The sequence below is a fragment of the Salvelinus sp. IW2-2015 genome, unplaced genomic scaffold (genome assembly GCF_002910315.2).
Source record: "Salvelinus sp. IW2-2015 unplaced genomic scaffold, ASM291031v2 Un_scaffold19, whole genome shotgun sequence".
Taxonomy (NCBI): Eukaryota; Metazoa; Chordata; class Actinopteri; order Salmoniformes; family Salmonidae; genus Salvelinus; species Salvelinus sp. IW2-2015.
In genome coordinates, this window is record NW_019942505.1 from 841,701 (window position 1) to 856,933 (window position 15,233).

General features: G+C 45.1%; 1 protein-coding gene across 3 annotated transcripts in view; it reads right to left on the minus strand.

The window, feature by feature from the left end:
* LOC112068016 (ATP-binding cassette sub-family C member 10) overlaps positions 1-14,093 on the minus strand; it is a 24,451-nt gene extending 10,358 nt beyond the window's left edge. For all 3 annotated transcript variants that reach the window (XM_024135005.1, XM_070437994.1, XM_024135006.2), the window contains exons 1-19: positions 13,986-14,093; positions 12,908-13,109; positions 11,257-12,634; positions 10,760-10,987; positions 10,328-10,484; positions 10,009-10,172; positions 9,824-9,903; positions 9,539-9,710; positions 9,204-9,302; positions 8,823-9,012; positions 8,628-8,705; positions 8,255-8,440; positions 8,027-8,159; positions 7,533-7,725; positions 6,489-6,832; positions 5,969-6,138; positions 5,207-5,367; positions 4,203-4,456; positions 3,771-3,916 (exon numbers count right to left, since the gene is read on the minus strand). In XM_024135005.1, the coding sequence (XP_023990773.1) occupies positions 3,771-3,916; positions 4,203-4,456; positions 5,207-5,367; positions 5,969-6,138; positions 6,489-6,832; positions 7,533-7,725; positions 8,027-8,159; positions 8,255-8,440; positions 8,628-8,705; positions 8,823-9,012; positions 9,204-9,302; positions 9,539-9,710; positions 9,824-9,903; positions 10,009-10,172; positions 10,328-10,484; positions 10,760-10,987; positions 11,257-12,634; positions 12,908-13,098 (4,324 nt within the window). In that variant the 5' untranslated portion in view covers positions 13,099-13,109; positions 13,986-14,093. The remainder of the gene's footprint in view (positions 1-3,770; positions 3,917-4,202; positions 4,457-5,206; positions 5,368-5,968; positions 6,139-6,488; positions 6,833-7,532; positions 7,726-8,026; positions 8,160-8,254; positions 8,441-8,627; positions 8,706-8,822; positions 9,013-9,203; positions 9,303-9,538; positions 9,711-9,823; positions 9,904-10,008; positions 10,173-10,327; positions 10,485-10,759; positions 10,988-11,256; positions 12,635-12,907; positions 13,110-13,985) is intronic.
* Positions 14,094-15,233: the final 1,140 nt, after the last annotated feature.

Here is a 15,233-nt window from a genome sequence, read left to right on the forward strand (position 1 = left end):
GACTTCAACTGTAGCTGAATAAAATAGAAAGGATGTTTTCTCCAAACGATTTCTGAGGGAGTGCACATGCGGCTATTCTGTGTTGAGGGGTTAACAAAGAAACAGGAAACTTTAGTTGTGATACAAACTTTGGGCTATATGTTTTGATTTTTAATACGTTCTAMGGCTGCAAGATGCGACTAAGGAAGATTTTTTTTAAAGTTGCATTAAAGGCATGAGCTCTGCTTTGTTGCTTGCACAGGCTGCACACACTTCATCAGTCTCTCATTCCCAATTTGACAAGCACTTGATAATGCCTCAAATTTCCCGGTGGCATCCCCCTAGTGTGGCCGTAATGCCCCCTTAAAAACAAAAAAGCCTTTTTACGGCCAGTGGCAGTTGTGCGCTTGGTCTGAATATACAGTGCATTCGTAAAGTATTCAGACCCCTTCACTTTTTCCACATTTTGTTACGTTACAGCCTTATTCTAAAATGGATTAAATTAATTTGGTTCCTCATCAATCTACACACAATATCCCATAATGACAAAGCGAAAACAGGGTTTTAGCAAATTTATTAAAAATAAAAAACCTTTTAAAAGCAATGAGGCTGATGTAACAGATCAGAACATTTAGCTTAAAATGTTGATAAACTATTGGGCTATTTCCTCACATTATAAGCGCAGCAATACGTACACGGCAGTAGGCTATAAGCGCAAATGTTCCAAAATGCAATCAATTAGCAGGAAAACACAATTCGCAAAAGTGACCAAAAATAAATAAATATATATTTTCCCCAAATTTGAAATCGCATGAGGCCTATGTATGCACGTTAGGCTCTACACCGGTCATTAAGCGGATTAATGTGCTTAATTTTAAGAAGTTATTTGGCCACTTAGTTGTGATTCAAACCTTATCAAAACATATAGGCCTATGGGCTAGGCTACATTAGGTGTTTCCTGCCTTAATGCACACAAGCGGCATCATTCACAATTGATAAAATATCATTCACAAGTGATAGGCTAATAATGTCACCTATTAGACTATTCTCAAATCAAATCAAACTGTCACATGCGCCAAATACAACAAGTGTAGACTTTTCCGTGAAATGCTTACTTACAAGCCCTTAACCAACAGTGCAGTTCAAGAAGAAGAAAATATTTACCAAGTAGACTAAAATAATAATAATAAAAAGTAACACAATAAGAATAACATGAGGCTATATACAGGGGGCACCGGTACCGAGTCAGTGTGCTGAGGGTCAGGCTAGTTGAGGTAAACAAATGGAGGGGGGGTTAATGTAAATTGTCCGGTGGTAATTTCATGAATTGTTCAGCAGTCTTATGGCTTGGGGGTAGAAGCTGTTGAGGAGCCTTTTGGTCCTAGACTTGGCGCTCCAGTACCTCTTGCCGTAGCAAAGAAAACAGTCTATAACTTGGGTGACTGGAGTTTCTGACAATTTTATGGGCTTTCCTCTGACAGCACCTATTATATAGGTCCTGGATGGCAGGAAGCTTGGCCCCAGTGATGTACTGGGCCGGTCTCACTACCCTCTGTAGCGCCTTACGGTCAGATGCCAAGCAGTTGCCATACCAGGCGGTGATGCAACCGGTCAGGATGCTCTCGATGGTGCAGCTGTAAAACCTTTATAGGATCTGGGGACCCATGCCAAATCTTTTCAGTCTCCTGAGGGGGAAAAAGGTTTTGTCATGCCCTCTTCACGACTGTCTTGGTATGTTTGGACCATGATAGTTCGTTGGTGATGTGGACACCAACTCTCGACCCGCTCCACTACAGACCCGTCGATGTTAATGGGGGCCTGTTCGGCCCGCCTTTTCCTGTAGTCCACGATCAGCTCCTTTATCTTGCTCACATTGAGGGAGAGGTTGTTGTCCTGGCACCACACTGCCAGTTCTCTGACCACCTCCATATAGGACATCTCATCGTTGTCGGTGATCAGGCCTACCACTGTTGTGTCGTCAGCAAACTTAATGATGGTATTGGAGTTGTATTTGCCCACGCAGTCATGGGTGAACAGGGAATACAGGAGGGGACTAAGTACACACCCCTGAGGGGCCCCAGTGTTAAGGATCAGAGTGGCAGACGTGTTGTTGCCTACTCTTACCACCTGGGGGCGGCCCGTCAGGAAGTCCAGGATCCAGTTACAGAGGGAGGTGTTTAGTCCCAGAGTCCTTAGCTTAGTGATGAGCTTCGTGGGCACTATGGTGTTGAACGCTGAGCTGTAGTCAATGAACAGCATTCTCACATAGGTGTTCCTTTTGTCCAGGTGAGAAAGGGCAGTGTGGAATGCGATTGAGATTGCGTCATCTGTGGATCTGTTGGGGCGGTATGCGAATTGGAGTGGGTCTAGGGTGTCCGGGAGGATGCTGTTGATGTGAACCATGACCACYCTTTCAAAGCACTTCATGGCTACCGACGTGAGTGGTAATCCTTTAGGCAGGTTACCTTCGCTTCCTTGGGCACAGGGACTATGGTGGTCTGCTTGAATCTATGCACTTAAATAGCAAATGAAGGAAACTTTTCCCGTGGTTAACTTTAATGACAGCCAGTTAGGCTATACTTCTGTTTTAAAGCAAAGCAATGTGTTTAATATTAGGAAAGCCTAGCTTATAGAAAGCTGATGGGATCCTCCTCTTTTTAATAGAAGCCATCAAAACACTGTTTTCTCCCGCAATTGCATATCCTATAGAAATGTTGCGCAACATGAGCTCATGAAGTGTTTGATTTGATTTTTGATTACATTTGCATTGATGTCAGAGTGATTAGAATGACAATAGAGTGCTGAGTACCAGGCAGTTAGCAAGTTTGGTAGGCTACTAATGACCATCAGCAGCATCAGAGCTTGGAGAAGCCTAGTTACCATGACAAACGGTCACGTGGAATTTGACTGCGGTCATGACTCGTGACTGCCGGTGTGGCGGTAATACGGTCACCCTAACAGCCCTAGTCTAATCATAGAATTACATATAGATGCATATATTACATATAGAATCGCTATTAATGTCATATGATCGCCGTGTCACAACTTTTATCATGTATTAACTTTTAATGTGGCATAAAAACAACCAGTCATGAGGTTTTCACTTGATTGTGAAACAATCACTTCAAAAAGGCACTCCTGTTAGCTACCCACCCAGGTTTGTCCACTCACAAAATAATTCCAGCATCCACAGTGCACCCGCAATTTTCTGAATGGAAAGACAAATCTGTTACAAAAAAACTAAAAGTGTAATGACATTCGGCGATTGTCATTAGGCCCACTACACTTGTAGCCTGAATTGATGCATCCAATGCTGTACGCGCGCATCTCGGTCACTTACCTCCGCAACATTTCTGTGTTCTCTTCAAATCACAGCACAATTTAGAGGGTATACAGACCGATTTCAAGACAACACGCTCATTTTCATGCAGCTGACATGCGGTAATGTTAAATAATGGTGTAATTGCATATAKTTTTCTTGGCATTTCCTTTTAATTATTGCGATGGGCCACGTTTTACCGGGATGGCATACCACCACTATTTATTTTGTCGGGACGTGTTACCGAAATGTACCGGCTTACTTTCACCCCTGTTTGATACCCCTCTTCTCTCCATTGGTCTCTCATTCTGTTTGTCTGTTAAATTCAACTACTCTTCCTATTTCTTATCCACTATATCACCCTCTCATTTGCATGCTTTTTCATCATCCATCTCCCTTCTATCACCATCACCATCTCCCTCCTCTACTGTCCTCAATCCTCTCTTCCTCTCCCACCCTCCCTCTTTCTCACCGATGCGGTTGATGACAGGGCTGAGGTGACAGTGTTCCAGGACCTCCAGTAGCCGGGGGTCAGGGTGACTTCCACATGGGTCCAGGTTCTCCCTCACTGTCCCGCTGAACAGGAACGGGTCCTGGGGGATGATGGCCAGTTTGGACCTGCAGGGGGAGCCACAAATGCAGTGTGAAAGATTGATCTGTCAACTACTCTAGATTCATGAATGAATGAAGGAACACCGATTTTTTTGTAGTTCAAAATATGCAGACGTGCTCGATGAACGTCGKCACCTATAAAGGGCTTTTATTACAGATGCACAGATCACCATCATCATCCAAGTACACAATAATGTTGAGTCTAGCAGTTGGAAAAGTACAAAAAAACATTMAAATCCATTATCATCATATCACCACCATAGTGATCAACATCATCTCTTAATCCTCTCACCTGAGCTGGGCCAGTCCCACCTGTCTGGTGTCTACTCCATCCAGTAAGATCTGACCCTGGTTCAGCTCCACCATGCGGAAGAGGGCCAGGAACAGGGTGGACTTGCCTGAGCCCGTCCGGCCCACCACCCCCACCTTCTCCCCAGGCCGGACCACCAGGCTCACCCCGTCCAGGGCGTTGGGCAGGCCCTCTCTGTAGGACAGCACGGCCCCACGGAACTCCACCCAACCCTGCTCCGGCCACGAGGTGGGCACCTATGGTAAAGACAGAAGTAGATGGGTCCTCAGTCATTTAATAAATGTACTTGTTTTCTATTCCCTTGAATGGCCACATCAAGCTAACCGATCACTGCAGCTGTACATAGTCCATCTGTAAACAGCCCACCCAATTTACCTACCTCATCCCCTTACTGTTTTTATTTATTTACTTTTCTGCTCTTTTGCACACCAGTATCTCTACTTGCACATGATCATCTGATGATTTATCACTCCAGTGTTAATCTGCTAAATTGTAATTATTCRCTCCTATGGCCTATTTATTGCCTACCTCCTCATGCCTTTTGCACACAATGTATATAGACTCGTTTTTTTCCTACTGTGTTATTGACTTGTTTATTGTTTACTCCATGTGTAACTCTGTGTTGTTGTCTGTTCACACTGCTATGCTTTATCTTGGCCACGTCGCAGTTGTAAATGAGAACTTGTTCTCAACTAGCTTACCTGGTTAAATAAAGGTGAAATAAAAGAAATAAATAAAATCAGTAAGAAGTAACTGACCAGGCTAAAAGACCCCAAGAACTTGAACAAATACATTTAGTAATTTTAGAAATAACATCTATCCAACACCTCATAAAGATAACCACTGAAAACCTTCCACATAACATTCTAAAAGTCTAAAGAGTGGCGTACACTTCTGACATTGAAAAAAAGGAATTATGAAACCTCCTCAATGAGGTGCAGCTGAGTGGTATGCTATAAGACACACGCCCTCACAGGACTCCTCACCTGTGGGTTGCTGTGTTGTGGCTCAGTGGGCAGGGTGGTGGAGTACTCCTCGGTGCGCTCCACACTCACCAGCTGCATCTCTGTCTGGGTGAAGCTGAAGATGAGGCCTGACAGCAGGCCTGTAATGGACAGAGCATAGGACAGGGACAGACCCACCAGACCTGGCAGGGAGAACACCCATAGGACAAACATTCATTATTAAGGCCTAGACACAGCAAACAGGACATGTCGAGAGTATACTCAATACAAAACAATTTTGCACTCAGAACAGCCTCAATTCGTCAGGGCATGGACTCTACAAGGTGTCAAAAGCGTTCCACAGGGATGCTGGCCCATGTTGCTGCTTTCCACAGTTGTGTCAAGTTGGCTGGATGCCTTTTGGGTGGTGGACCATTCTTGATATACACGGGAAACTGATGCGCGTGGAAAAACCCAGCAGTGTTGCAGTTCTTGACACAAACAGTGCGCCTGACACCTACTACAAAACCCTTTAAGGCACTTAAATATTTTGTCTTACCCATTGCTTGGCACACATACACAATCCATGTCTCAATTTTCTCAAGGCTTAATGTCATGGAAAGAGAAGGTGTTCTTAATGTTTTGTATATTCAGAGTACATGTACTGATACTATTTCTAGATTCTCCTCTACAGCAGCCTCAACAACTGGTAGACATCAACAGTGTAATCTGAGTCAAGGCCTGTGTTATGCTAGGCCTGTGCTGACTATGGGATACATGCTAACATGCTAGCTGGCTGCTCACCTGGGTCGATGGATTTGAACTGGTGCTGGACGACGGCGATCACGCCGATGCCCGTCACCACAACGACGCCGATCATCTGCAGGCGGATGTCCAGCCACTGCATGGCGGCGTTGCTMAGGAACAGACAGCGCTGGTTCTGCTCCAGGCGCCGCTCGTTCTCCTCCTCRAATCTGGAGCCACAACAGACAGAGAACATGAACCTCCTTCCACTCAAAGGTTACTTCATGCATTAATAGCAATATTTCAGCTGTAACCGCAGGCAGACAACTGTGTATTTATACTGAAATCCTATTCACTTATTTTTTACATTTTCAAATATTACAGGAGTAGCCAGCACAAAAAACATGTTTTGGCTTGGACCTTGGACTGGTCCTAGAGTGGTACAGGTTAAGCAGGCTTTTGTGCCAGCTCAGCACTAACCGCTAACACCCCTGATTCAACTAGCCAAATCAAAGTTGGTAACCACAGATCTAGGTTGGCCCAAAATATCAATTCCTCATTCTAACTTTACCGTCCTCACCTGGAGGCACTGGAACTTGCTCGGATGGTACCCAGGCCACTCAGCGTCTCAGAGAAATGCGAATACACCGGCGAGAGGGTGAGGCTGCACAGACGCTTTAGGTCTCTGGATGTGTGTCGGTAGAAGCGCTGTGTGCAGTGGTAAAGCAGGCCCAGGGGCAGCAGGGGCACTAGGACCCAGGGCAAGCCGTAGCTCATCACTACCAGCATGCCCAGCAGGCCGAAGATGTTAGCCAGCAGGATGTTGAGGAAGAAAGGGAGAGTATCGTCCACGCTGTACAGGTCGGAGGAGAAGCGGTTAAGGATGCGGCCCAGCGGTGTAGTGTCGAAGAAGGTAACTGTAGCCTGGATTGATATAGAGAGAGGCGGGTCAGGGTTAGTTAGGTGTGTTTGTACTCTATCATGGCAATGTAAATAGTAAACATTACAAACACATGGATTAGGTGGTCTAGCAGTCTAAACCGCTGCCTCCCGATCACATATAGCGCTGCAGCATGGGACCAATGCCTTTTCAGCCTAAAACTAGCTTTCYCACTGTCTCTCCTCTATCCAATAAAGCATTTTTGTTTATGTACAAAAAAATTATTATAATATATGCCATATATATATATAAAAACATTTATTTTTTATTTTTTATTTTTTTTACAAACAGTACCCAACACTAGAAATGTGTGGACACACAACAAGTACACTGTAAATTATTTGAAAGCATCAACTCTCACACAGTGGAGGCTGCTGAAGGGAGGACGGCTCATAATAATGGCTGGAATGGAGTCAATGTAGTGGTATCAACCACATGGAAACCACGTCTTTGATGTGTTTGATACCATTCCATCGACTCCATTCCAGCCATTACTATGAGCCATCTTCCCCTCAACAGTCCCCTACCCCTCCACTGCTCTCACAGCATGAGTTGAACAATGAGAATTTTTCAGAAAAAAATCATATTTATGCTACAAATTTTAAATACTGCCTTTGCATGATTGAAACCATGACCATGACTAAACCAGTTTCCCGAGGGGTCAACTGAACAGAAAATGCCCACCTTGAGGACTGTGTCCAGCAGTCTGTTGTGGATGACCGATGCTGCACGGATGCCTCCATAGGCGAAGAGGAAGGCTCGGATGGCKGTGAAGATCGTGTTAGCCCCCGCAATGGAACCGTAAACCGTCAGATAGAACTTCACCTCTGAGCTCATGTTGGCGAAAGGTGTCATTTCCATAATATTGACCGGGTACCTGGAGATAAGGGGAGAAAACACGCATTTTAATATGCAATTGCTTAATAAATCTTGTCATGCGTGTGTGCTGCATCATGGATGTCTGTGGGATTTGACACCTCTATGAAACCTAATCCTTTTACTGCACAATCTAAAATATTTAGAGGCTCTGTATATAAATGTATCTAAGTATGACTTAAAGCAGTGTGGAGTTGTAAGTGGATTGATTATATAAGAGGAATCACACTGCCCATTCTGAGTAAATGTAATCTTATCCAGTGTATCAGTCCCAACGTTGTAAGAACCTCTATCTAACTTACATTAGTCCTCCAGGAGAGAATAGCAGCAGATGTGGTGAGCTGTAGGCAGGCATTAGAACACTCTGGGCGGAACCATTGTTCTTCAGGTTAGAGATCCAGTGGGACAGCCACCAGTCAGACACATTCTTAGAGGCTGAGGGACAGAGACAGCAAAATGTGCAAAACATATACAAGTCTGCAAAGGCAACAGAAGTGTGATGTGATTAAGGCACCAGGTGGTCACTGTACCTTGCATGAGGAGTAGGGACAGTAGGATGGAGACRGCCAAAGCCCCTCCTACCGCTCTCCAGTAGGTGTGGTAAACCTTCCAGTCCAGCCCGCCCACAGCCTTCTGCTCCTCCCCTGACAGTGAAGACTCCACCTCTGCAAACAGCTCATTGGACGGACCCTGCTCCTCCTCTCGCTCAATAACATCTGATTCAAGTCAGAATGCACATAAAAACACCTGGCAATTTTTCCATGCCGTAGTCCACCACTCAATTCAAGATGTAGAAAGTAATTAAATGGAGCTTCGTTCCTCTGCATCAGTGATATTAGTACTGTGTCGCAAGCAATATATTCCCAAAACACAATGCTAAGAGACATTAATGACTACTGTTACCTTTCTCCTTTGCATTACTGTCATTCTTCCGGTTCTTGGGCACTGCTTCTACCAAAGGAAGGACCTCTTCAGGTGTACCTATTTAAAACAAATGAGAAGGACATAGAGTTTATTCAGACATATAAATGTGTTAACACAGAAAAGTAATTCATTATTCCATTATCAATTGAAGAACATAAGGCCCGAGTTCACTACCAGTTTTAATAATTGTTCCATTGTCCATGAGAATCACCASATCAGCTTTGTCCACAAACTCTATGCGGTGGGTGCAAAGRATTCTGGTCTTGCTCCTGAGGATTCCCATGATGCATCTCTCCATGAGGTGATGGGCCACGTCAGTGTCTACTGCTGCCAGTGGATCGTCCAGGAGGAAAATGTCTTTCTCCTTGTGTGTTTAAAAGAGAGAGGGGKAGTATGCAGATGTGTGCAAGAGAGATAAAGACAAAAAGAGAATCATTGAATGTTTTCTGCTATCCAAACTCCCAACCTGGTAAAAGCTTGCTTGTTAAATAAAGTTGGAGATTCACTGTTCTTGATGGCTGTTGTGTTACCATGGAATCTGGTGAGGACTCTTACCATGTAAACAGCTCTGGCCAAGGCCAGGCGAGCTTTCTGTCCTCCACTCAGATTAACTCCATTCTCTCCCACCTCRGTCCTGTCCCCATTAGGCAGAATCTGGACAAACAAGACAATTCAGTCAAATACTTTCATATGCACCRAGTTTGGAATTTGTGTTTATAACATTCATTGGATATATCACAAATATATTAGGGGTTGTCAAGTAAAGCTTGTACTGGGMCCAAATAAAATGGAACGAGGGAGAAAGCGAGCATTGAGGTTGTCTGTGAGGATAAGAGAGATTGAAGCAGAGACAGAAACAAATAGAGTGAAAAAGAGATGCTGAGTCTCACATTGATGTCGTCCGTGAGAGCACAGGCCTCCACCACGGCCTGGTAGAAGGAACTGTTGTAGTCTCTGCCAAACAGGATGTTGTCCCGAACTGTTGCATGCTGGATCCACGGCTCCTGAGCGGCTAGACCAAACCCATCCTCCCTGCCCTGGACGTATACAACACCTCCATGCCTACAGAGGGAAGTAATAACTCAATGATAGATCCAAAAAGGTCATTGAAATAAACAAACAAAACAAATTTACTTGAGCTTTGAGAACTTAGTAAATGAGGCGATGAGCACTACCTGTTGAGTTCTCCAGTGATGGCTGCCAGTAACGAGCTCTTCCCACAGCCCACCTTGCCCACCACAACAACTAGGGATCCCTGACGGACGAGAAAAAAAGCATTACAACATTGCAGTGATTAGATGGTAGACCCCATGATTTACACGCTGTATAGGTTACATAGTTTGTGATGCAGGGTACACACCTTAGTGATGGTGAGGTTGAGGCTATGGAGCAGCAGACTTCCTTTGGTGGATTCAGTCTCAGAGCCTGTATCTCCCTCTGTGGGGTGGTCTGGCCCCCCAGGCCCCTGCCATGAGAATGTGCCCTGACTCATCACAATGGTGTCCTGGGGGTCCTCAGGGGCCACTGTAAGTAGGAGCCACAAAGTCAATGAAAAACATTCATACACATAATTGCATATCTCACATTCATAGACAGAGTTATTGAACATGTATTAATTAATAATGTATGTACAAGCAAAATGTACTTTATTTATGCTGCGCACGTACACACACACCTACCATGACTGAAGTATGCATCAAGGTCCTGGTTGGGCAGCTTGAGGAAGCGTTGGATGCGGTCCAGGGACACCTTGGCCTCCAGGGTGCCGTTAAGGACCCAGGGGAAGCTGTTGAGGGGGAGAATCAGCATGCCCACTAGAGCCAGAGTGGTGAACACCTGCAATGGAGGAGGGAAAGTGTCCCTATTCGAATTAGTCTCATGTACCCACATCCTCATTGTGTTCCTGGGTATCAGCTAGTAGGTCTTTCAACAGTTAATACGTCTCTTCCAATATCCATTCTGGCATAGCCACCACTTGGAATGTTCTATCCGAAACATTACTTCATACAAGGTGGTATGCTAGTGAGGACATTGGAACAGATTGATTGCAAAATAGTTTGCTGACATTTAAAAGYGAAGCGCTCTAGTTTCACAAAATGAAACATGCCTACCTTGGCTGCAGTGAGCTCATGGCCGAGCAGCACGTATGTGACGAAGGTGATGATAGATATGACTACGGGTAGAGCTCCCCAGGTGTACACACACAGAGCATCCAGGTACTTAATGGCCTTGAGGTGGGACAGCTCTTGCCTCCGACAATCTGCTATCTTCTGGGCAAAGTAGGCCTCCCAGTTGTAGAACTTGATGACTCGTATTCCAAAGAGGACCTCTGCCATTAGCTGGWAGGCAAGGACAGGGCAGACAAAAGACATTGAATGAGTTCACATCTCACATCTGATATCGAAGAATTTTAATATAAAAGCTGTAGGACTAGGTCTACAAGAACCCGTACAGTATGTATGAAGTTGTATAATGCAATTACTACTTTATTACTACTTAATAGTACTACTCTAAACAATAAACATAATAGTGTCCATATTGATGTTTGCTATGGTTGGTGTGTTAAGATAAAAGTCAAAGATAGTCAAAGCCATAGAGAATTTCTCACCTTGACACGACTATCCTTATGTGTGAGCATGTGCTTGTTATTCTCCATGATCTTCGAGGCCAGCACCTTATTGAGTGGCACCAGCAGCAGAGCCACACCCAGTCCTCCTAGGAAGGCCACGCCCACCTGCAGGTAGAGCAGGTAGAGGGCAATAGAGAACTGGAAGGGCAGACTCCACATCTCGTGGAAACTGTTGAAGAAGTTRACCACGCGGTCCGTGTCCGTGCTCATGAAGTTGACCACCTCACCCAGGGTGAACCGCGCCGCCAGGCCTCCGCCGTTGACCCGCAATGCTTTGCCGTAGATGGAGGAGACGAGGGCAGCGCGCGCCGAGAGTGAGACCTTCGAGACCTCAAAGACGAAGAGGTTCCGGATGAGGGCGGAGAATAAGGTGCTGAAGAAGAGGCCCGTGGCACACCAGGCCCCCCAGCTGATGGGGGCCCCCTCCTCCTCCATGTAAGTCACCAGGCTGCTGAGGATCAGGGGCCCCGCAAAGCCCAGCATGTTGCCCGCTAGCTTCAGCACACCAAGCAGGTAGTAGCGCAGTCCGAAGGCTTTGTGCAACACTTTTAACAGTCCTACCTCCTCCACTGCTATGCCAGATAGTTCCTCCTGGAGGGGTGAAGTCCATGTTCCATTCTGTAGGCTCCTGTTTGCAGGCCTGGGTGTAGTGTTCCCTCTCTGTGTTGCTGCCCCCTGTTGGCAGTCCTCCCAGCAGCGGAGGAAGTGTCGGCGCACTGCRCTGGTGCGSAGYCTCCGGGGAAGGAGATAGACGTCGCATGGCCTCTCCAGCTCCCCGCGCCGCCCGCGCCTCAGCAGAGGGTTCAACCACAGGTACAKCAGGCGGGAGATGMAGCYACTGCCATCCTCTGCCACCAYCTCTYCCGTGTCCTGGTAGGWACTCTCTGGGATGAGGAGARAGCTGTCTGCATCATTGACGGACATGGAGGTGTAACTCCCTTCACCGACGCAGGGAGCAGCGAAGGCCAGGAGGTAGACCAGGAGAGGGATTCCCCGGGCGGCTGCGAGCACCAGCCGTGCCACTCTAAGGGGCTCCGCCAGGTCCAGGTAGGTGGAATCCTGGGCGTAAGCCAGCAGGGTGACCACCAGGTTAGGGATAGGCAACAGCACCAGCAGTAGTAACATAGAGGGACCCCTGGTTCTTCTATGGATGGACCTCTGGAGGACAAGCAGGGCCCCAAAGTGGACCAGCCAGGCTAGAACGGCACATCCATCAGCCAGTACGTCCAGGTACATGTCCCCCCGGTAGAGGAGGGCCACCAGGACTAAGTCCCCCACAAAGAGCAGGGCCACCAGCAGGGCCGAGGTCACCCTGAGGCCCCAGCCAAAYGGGGGAGAGGACCGGAGGAGACTGCATCTGTGTAATGCAAAAGGATAAAATGTTAGATGAGCTGTCTGAAACATGGCCTGGCTAGATATAATAACTGATAAAGATGCCGATCTACAGAATGGGATCCAGTACAGACATGAACTTACTGTTCTGGAGGTATGCATCTTTATTGTACCTAGGTGCAATATGGGGGCCTGTATTGCATGCTACTGTATGTGCTGTAGGATTAAAAGTGGCCAGAATGTTCTAGCCTATGCCTTGTGATTTTGTGAGCGGCCTGACTGTGTGACCTAACGTTACCTCTGAGCACTCAGGTAGACGGCACTGAAGACGGCCACCACAGCGTGAGCCAGGGCTCCCAGAACCAGCTGGTTAAAACAGGGGCTGATGGCTCCATCCCGCCACACTGGGAACGGGTCAAGGGTGTCCGTGTGGCACAGGCCAGAGATGAACTCACTGGGGCCAAAATCAGCCACCACACCTGTCCCCATTCTCCAAGCATCTGGGGAAAAGATATATACACAATTTACACTACTGTTCAAAAGTTAGTCTAAAGAAGGCCAGTTTTATTGCTTTAAATCAGGACAACAGTTTTCAGCTGTGCTAACATAACCCTTTTGCAATTTTCTAATGATCAATTAGCCTTTTAAAATGATCAACTTGGATTTGCTAACACAACGTGCCATTGGAACACAGGAGTGATGGTTGCTGATAATGGGCCTCTGAACGCCTATGTAGATAGTCCATTAAAAATCTTCYGTTTCCAGCTACAATAGTCATTTACAACATTAACAATGTCTACACTGTATTTCTCATCAATTTGATGTTATTTTAAATGKACAAAAAATKTGCTTTTCTTTCAAAAACAAGGACATTTCTAAGTGACCCCAARCTTTTGAACGGTAGTGTATGTAATTCGTTTTTTAACGTGTCTGATTTAAATCTGCAGTTGACTACAACTAGGCCTACCTGTGTTTAGCTCGTCAAACAGGTTGGGCTTTTAAGRAGGGTGAGTTTAAATAGGCTACAGCACAGTTCTGTACTAGCTAGCTACACTACATATATAGCTAAATGATTTGTTTTAAGAAATGTGTTTGTCTCTCAATAAGCAGTCTGTCAACTCATTTGAAGGCATCTATGATTCAGTTGCACATGGTTTAACTAGCTAACTGTCATATTCTACTGGTCAGCCACACTTGCTTGGGGGGAACATTTGTAAACATTGGGATGAGGGTGGCAATCACATCTCTCAACAGCAGCGTGTATTATTGTTCGTCAAGTTAATTAAACATAGCCTTTTGCATGATATAAAGCGTATATATGGCAAGACTCTCTCTGCAACTTGGGATAACACAATTGTCAATATAAAGTTAAATACCTGTTTACAGCTTTGGATTTATGGGGATGTAGCATTCGGTGGCGGAGCATCAGCAGTGTGACGACTTCCGGTGACGAAACACATAGATGTTTTTCTCCAAAGCATAGGGCGCGTTCGCAATTGTATACAAAATGAATAAAGATTAGAATGAAGTTACAATAACTTTCTAGATTAGAAATCCAAATTAAAACCATATTTYCGCCCAAAAAATGTACTAATGTAATCAAAAACAACATAAAAACTTAGATTTTCAAGCTACACCATAAATACAATAATAAAACAATGTATGGTTATTAGTTACATTGATCATAAAAGACACAGGAGGCTTCTCTATATGGAATGTTTTTTATTCCGTATCAGAAATATCAGTAAGAAAAGTCCTATAAAAGACGTGTGTATGTCTTTAAAATATAAAAGACGTGTAAAGTCACAAAGTTGAATAGTTTACAAATAATAAAATGTTTTTCTTTTTAAATGTAAGTAAACTGCAGGTGAACAGAATATTATTTGGTGACAGACATAGTCACAGGCTATCAATACTATGAAGGCCTACATTGAAAATAAGACATATTATTGGACAAGCTCTACATTGTGTTTGGTTTGAGGTAGGCTATGTTATATTATCTGTGTGTGTCAATAAGTTTGATTAGATGGCAACTCTAACATACACAATTCCAAACCTGCGCATCTCCTTGTTCCAGTATTGCGCCCCAGGTTTCTTCTTGCGGCCAAACAAACCGCAGAACCAGCCACAACACTTATTTTTCTTGGGAGCCCGCTCCTGCCAGAAGAGGGGTTTGAGTTCCTGTGAACAAACAGAGCTTGTGAGCAGTGGTGTGTATTCATGAATGCCAAGGGAAGCCAGTCTTTCCCAAAACATTTACCAAGAAAAAAAACATAAAATAATGAATCTTTCATCTCTCTGTTTCATAATTTTCCTTCAATTCGCAAGAGGCTGAATATGCAGTATCTCCACTGAGAAAGCATCCACACGACCAAAACAGCGCCCCTCTGTCTCTGTTCAGTATGTGTAGGCCATCTATCTGATGCTGTCTGGTCCAAAAGAGTATGACATTGTTGCCGGCTATAGCTTTGAACGCAAGGGAAGCCAGCGAGCATTTGGCCTCCCTTGATAAAATTGCATATAAAATAATAGCCAATCAATAATAGCCAATTAAACTGAGTGAGTTCAACTGTAAATGGTCCTGGCGCACCAAAAAAAGTGTCAATGGATACCAGTTTGGATTT